General features: G+C 40.0%; 1 protein-coding gene across 1 annotated transcript in view; it reads left to right on the top strand.

The window, feature by feature from the left end:
- Nucleotides 1-1,013: 1,013 nt before the first annotated feature.
- NDUFA4 (NDUFA4 mitochondrial complex associated) overlaps nt 1,014-6,502 on the top strand; it is a 7,370-nt gene continuing 1,881 nt past the window's right edge. Inside the window, exons 1-3 of the mRNA XM_007113169.4 lie at nt 1,014-1,171; nt 2,560-2,648; nt 3,344-3,404. Coding sequence (XP_007113231.1) covers nt 1,130-1,171; nt 2,560-2,648; nt 3,344-3,404 — 192 coding nt within the window. The 5' untranslated portion in view covers nt 1,014-1,129. The remainder of the gene's footprint in view (nt 1,172-2,559; nt 2,649-3,343; nt 3,405-6,502) is intronic.

Raw genomic sequence — 6,502 nt, 5'->3', positions numbered from 1 at the left:
CAAAAAAGTCTCTTTAGTTTCAGACCGTCACACCTACTACCTCTCTTCTGTATATCTACATCCTTCCTTTCACTTGGTTAACGTCTACTCCTCCTTCAGGTCTAACACTACTTTTTCAGAGGTGACTTTTCCTATTCTTTCCAGGCCCAATTACTTGTGTGATCATTTGATTGATGCTTTAAGTTACGTATGGGGTTGGAGGGGGTTCAGAGTGTCCACTAAAGCCTGTCCCAGGGAAGACTTTCGGGTTAAAAAACAAAAACAAACAGATAAATGACAATTGTATTGGGGTACAGGAAAAGATTACGTGTAGGGACACGACCAATAACATATTTTTAGAATGCAATTTCAGGCCCGGGGCGAGGATAGTGGCAATGTCGCAAAGGTCTCTGCAGCGTTGAACACTTAAGAGAGGATCAGGAACTGTTTCTATATTACACTGACAGGACAACTGCCATCTTTAAGTCATTTACTAGTTTCTAATTTCTGCCCGTAAACGACAGTCAAGGACAGGAAGCAGCTGCAGCATTTTTAAACCGCAGTCGCTGACCTCAGCGGCTAGAGACTCGACCTGCCTTCCCGACGCCCAGCGCTCAGCAGCCAAAGGCGCCTCGCAGCTCCCTCAGCGGCGGTCAAAGAGGCCGGCGCGCGCCCCGCACGCGCGCCCCCAGCGTCTCGGCGCGCGGGCACGGCTCGCGGGAGGCTAGCAAAACGACCCGGCTAGCAGAGCGCGAGGCCCGTGCGTCCGCCTGTCCGCCCCCTCTTTAAATACGGGGCCTACCGAGAAAGTGCCTGTGTAGTCAATCGAAGGATTCTACTTTTGACGCAAAAAATTACACATCAGAAGTATGAATAGCATAGGAATGAGAATGTTTCACTTTTCAGTTGAACGCTGTTGGTTTGGACAGGTTAGGCGGGCGCGAGAGCTGCTGGATCAAAGCAGGCACTGTTTAGGACAGCTGTATCCGGGCCCACCTGTCGCAAGCCGTCCTCCGAGACAGGGGTCCTTCAGGTAGGAGGTGCTGGGTGACTTTGGATGTCCGCCCTTTCTCGGCGCTAAGGCTGGTCAGTCCCGGCCTTTGCAAGTTTGTCGTTCTCTCAGTCTGGACTCGAGGCTTCTGTCGCAGCCATGATCCGCCAGATGATCGGTCAGGCCAAGAAGCATCCTAGCGTAAGTTCTTAAACCCTTTTCCAGTGTTTTCACTTGTGTATGCTGTGTAGGGTTGTGGCTGCCTCAGTCCCTTGGGAGCTTTCTCCTTCGCAGCCTCTTACCTAGTTCCTCGGGGCTGGACCCTGTCTCGCTTTGTCCTGTTCTGCTGGTTGCCCCAGGACCTTGAGCTCTGACCTTCCAGGCCTTGCATTGCGGCGTTTGGCCTGGCACACGGAAGGTGAGGGACGCTCTCGAGGAAAATAAAGTGTTGGAACAGTGTGGTGGGCTCGCGTCCTTGCAGGTTGGTCGGACCAAGAGGGATAGTTGTGCGCTGTGTGGGTTAAAGACCAGGAAAGGTCAGGCACCCTATTTGTTGTGCTGCTAAGAGTCTCGTATTCACTGCATTGCGCCATGAGGCTTTGAGGTAAATGTGAGGGTCTCTGATCTTGGAATGCTCAGTTTGTCTGGACGTCTTGATATTTGGGGGGATTTTTGTAGTGCGGAGTTTAATCGCAGTTGAGTTCTTCTGTATTTCACATTTCCCCCTGCATATCAACGTGCTGTGGCCCTAAAAATCAATTACGCAATATTTATTTTTTATCTTAAACCCAGTTGCCTAACGACGCATTGAGCGTTGGTAGCAGTACGTTTTCAGAGATTATGCGTAAAACCGGTATTTATGATAGGTGTGTTTCCGTTTGCTCATTCAGACTCTTTATTTAACAGAATTTTTATTTTTCGTAACGTTTGTATCGAAGCAAGCTTAAGTAATTTAACAAGAGCTAGTTTTTCAAGCCTTAAGATGAAAGAAACTATGAAATTTAATGGGAGTGATGTATAAATACTAAGTGAAGAAGGCGATATATATTCTAGGAAAATTTAAATGTAACTTTTTCCACATTTAAACCAGAATTATCTTCACATCCTTTGGAAGTTACATTTCTTTGTTTTGAATGTAGTTATAAGAAATCTTACCTCAATATGAGGTCTATCTTTTTTCAAATTTTAAGACAAGATTAAAAAGACGGTTTGAAGAGAAGGTAAAACTATAGAGATAGAATGCAGATTATTGGTTGCCTGAGGCTGGGTGTGGGGATAGGGAGTGACTGCAGTGGCCATGAGAGATTCTTGGGGTGATGGGAATGTTCTAAAATTGTATCGTGGGATGGTTGTACAACTTTATAAATTTACTACAGATCATTGGTGGTTTCATACTTGAAATTAATGAATTTTATGGCATGTAAATTAAACCTCAATAAAGCTGTTAAAGTTTTTTAAAAAATAAAAAGATGGCTTGAGACTTGGAAATCAATGTGTAGAAACTACTGTAGTCTTTCTGTTTATTTTTATCAGTATGTAGGTATTTGAAGATGACTCTTGATTCTTGTCTATTTTGTTTTTGGTTCCAGTTGATCCCCCTCTTCATATTTATTGGAGCGGGAGGTACTGGAGCAGCACTGTATGTTTTGCGCCTGGCATTGTTCAATCCAGATGTCAGGTAAGTGCTTAAAAATGTTTAGAACTTTGATGGTTTATCAAACTGATTGAGGAGCCACAGCCTTTCTAGGGAGGCAGCATCAAGTAGTAGAAAGAACCTGAAATTTGTTGTCATACAGTAAGTTCAGATCCCGGTTCTCCTGTTGTCATTTACTTTTTCTGGTTCATGAAATTATCTAAATTTCTCTGAGTCTCATTTTCTCATTGGTTGAGTAGAACTGCTAATAACTATTTTGTAATGTGAGGATCGAGATAATAATTGTTTTTCTAAAACAGTCAGGGTTGCTGGTATGTTTGTGTTTTTTGCCTGTTTTCCACAATAGGGAATGCTTCTTTTGAAGTTGTAAAAGAACAGGCATGGAAAAGGTTGTTTCATTCTGTTTCTATGCAGTTTTCTATATATCACTTCATTGATGAAATAGAAAACACTAGTAAAACCCAAGTGTAAAGTTTTTTGTGACAGGGATAGGGACAAGGACAACTGCCCCAAGAGGCTCTGTGTTGTACCTTTTTCTAATTGATTACGTGAGACTGCTTATTATGAATCCTATCTCTCAACTCCATAATGAAAATAACACCGTCCTTCACCTGAGAGGAAGTGGGGTTAATCTGTTTGAAATGTTAGCTTCTTGAGTACAAGACTGTTTTAAATAGTGTTTTATTACTCTAACAGTTACAATGTTTTATTTCTTTTAGTTGGGACAAAAAGAATAACCCAGAACCCTGGAACAAACTGGGTCCCAATGATCAGTACAAGGTAAGCTACAAAATTGCTTTAAAATTGCTGGAAAGTGTATTATAATAAACTTTGTCATGGGGTAGGTTCTTTTTGAAATTGGATCTGCAAGTAAGATTCTCTTATAATGAACTTAGAAGAATTGCTAGATTGTTCTGTAAAATTAGATTGGCATATTTTTCTAATAAATATTTTTTCTAAGGATTTTATTCACAGGCTTTAGACTATGTATGTGAAATGAAGATAATGTCTCATTTCTACTGATTGGACTAAGAAAAAAAAGAGTATAGTTCTTGTTTAATATTTTCTTTGCTCTTGGGTAGTGTAGTGCAGTGGTTCTCAAACCTCAGTGTACATAGGCATCTTCTTCACCTCCATCCCCAGAGATTCTGATTCAGTTGATCTGTTGCGGAGGCTGAGAATTTGCATTTCTAATAAGGTTTCAGATGATGTTGATGCTGTTGATCCGTGGACCACACTTTGAGTAGCCCTAATCTAGTGGCTGGTTTTGTTGGCTGTTCTTTCTTCTTGGTATGGTTGACATATTTCAGCTGAGAATTAGTAGGAAGAAATGAAAATCAGTTGAAACTTATGTTTTACCATAAACCTTCTAGATAAACCTTTTAACATCTTTCTGGAAAACTGGTTTGTGAAACTACTCTTCCAAAGAATGATTTCATGGACTGAGGCCATTTACTTTTAAAAATTTGTTTTATTGATACATGATTGATGTGCAACATTGTATAAACTCGAGGTGTACAGCTTGTTGTTTGATGCATTTATGTATTACACTATAATTACTACAGTAGTGTTAGCTAACACCTTTATCTTGTTACATAATTATCACTTTTTTGTGTTGAGAACGATTAAGAGATAGTTCCTTAGCAACTTTGAAGTTTATAATAACGTATTGTTGACTATAATCACTATATTGTGTATTAAATCTCCAGAACTTGTTGATCTAGTAGTTGCAAGTTGGTACCTTTAACATCTCCCTAATTTCCCCACCCCCCATCCCCTGGTAGCCACCATTCCACTTTCTGTTTTTACAAATTCCGGTTTTTTAGATTCCATTTAAGTGATATCATACAGTATTTGTCTTTCTCTGTCTCACTTATCTCACTTGGCATAATGCCCTTAAGGTCCATCCATGTAGTTGAAAATCTGAGACCATTGATTCCCCAAACACAGCTTTACTTAGCTGTAAAATTTTTGCATACAAAGAAAAAATCCTTGCAATGTCAAAAAGGGTGGGGGGCAGCTTTATTAGTGTATGATTCACATACCATACAATTTACCCATTTAAAGTATATAACTTGCCATGAATTTTCCATTATACCAGGCTGCTTCATCAAAAAATAGCAGTTTCTTTGAGCACTCTCAAGAAGAGGTGTCTTGACCGAGGAGTGTTCAGGACCCATTAGCAGATATACCTCCTTGATGGAGATGGATGCTGTCGTTACTGATGACAACAGCTTTTAAGATAACTGTCACCTTTTACAGATTCCAAGCTTTCCACTCAACCTTCTGATTATAATTTGGCTTCCAAATCTCTAAACAGATCTTGCTACAAGAAACAAACAAAAATGCACTGGTGAAGCTGAAGTGAACCATCTAATCTGTGTCACATTTTGACTCAAAAAATGATACACCGGCATCCTGTTTTTTCTCTCCTATAAATTTTAGTCCATTCTGGAGAAAATGATTCCACATCCAATAAACTTTAAAAAAGAAAAGAAAACAAAAAAAACAGGCCTTAGTCCTTCCACCAACGAGCATATTGGAATCTCTGCATATGTAGTTCAGAAAGCTCCTCAGGTGATTATGATAATGAAGCTAATTATTATCATGTTCTGGAACATGAAAATACCTGCCAGTATGAGGCCATGTGAGCTGGAAATGGAACGTTGCTGCAACAAAAAACTAATGTGTGTGGCATAGATTGGGCTGTGAATAGCTAAGATACTGGTATTAGAGCCTGGAAAAATGAATCATGTAATGGCAAAATATTTAATAAAGTGTCACCTGCTATAAGTTGGAAAGAAGACCATGTGCCTAAGGAGTTTATTGTAGAAAAGGTTTTTGGAAAACAGGATGTTTGTGGACTGTTGCTGGCTCTACTTGCCAAGAGATGAGTTTAGAAGAATTGGGACATTTGCAAGCAGAAATAAAAGGGAACCAAGTCCAGAAACTTGTGAGCCTGGAGTGGATGATGCCTACTACTGCTTCTAGACTAGAAGACTAGTAGACTAGATTATTCTTTCTCTATCATTCACTTCCCCTCACCTAAGATAATTTTTTTTCTGGCCCATTAACATCAGATTTAGCCATGTGACTTGCTCTGGCAAATCAAGTGAGGGGAAGTGCTATCTGCCACTTCTGAGCCAGTGTGTAGTTCCCCCATTGTTCTTTTCCTTCTGTCATGAGACCAAATTGACAGTTAAGGGCTACTCATTCAGCCCAGGATTAGAATGAAGAGAACACAGGGCAGTCAGTTTATAAATGGCATATAATGTGAATGAAAAATAGACCTTTCTTGTAAGCCGCTAAGATTTGGTGGTTATTTTTTGCTACTTCACAATCTAGCAGAAGCTAACTAATACAAACAAGAGAGGGAACTAAAATAGGATTTAAGCAGTAAAGGCCTAGCAACACTTCTCATCTGAATAAAATGCCCCAAAGCCAAGATCAGAATATGTTGTGCCTTCCCAGCTATTGTTACAGAAACCTTAAAGGTAGCCACCATTAAATTGAGAAAAGGAATGTGGACATGGAAGCTGAAAAATAAAGCAGATTTGAAAATTACTTCGACGGAGTGTTTTGATACTGGCACATGGAACTGAATAAAAGCAAATACATCAGAAACCTGCTTAGTTTTGAGAAAATTAGCAAAGGTTCTGTGACCTTTCCACTCTGCTTAGGTATAGGGGCTTGATCCTGCTTCTGGCAAGTCGTATAACTTGATCTTCAGTGTCTTCTTTTATAAAGTAAGAATGCGTAAGGTTGTGATAATTAAGATAAACATAAAGCATTCTGCCTGCAGTGCCTGGGATCTATTAGAAGAGCCCAACAAATTTTTTTTTTTTTTTTTTTTTTTTTTTTTTGCGGTACGCGGGCCT

This window comes from Physeter macrocephalus, chromosome 5 (genome assembly GCF_002837175.3).
Source record: "Physeter macrocephalus isolate SW-GA chromosome 5, ASM283717v5, whole genome shotgun sequence".
Taxonomy (NCBI): domain Eukaryota; kingdom Metazoa; phylum Chordata; class Mammalia; order Artiodactyla; family Physeteridae; genus Physeter; species Physeter macrocephalus.
This window is presented reverse-complemented; position numbering and strand designations above follow the sequence as displayed.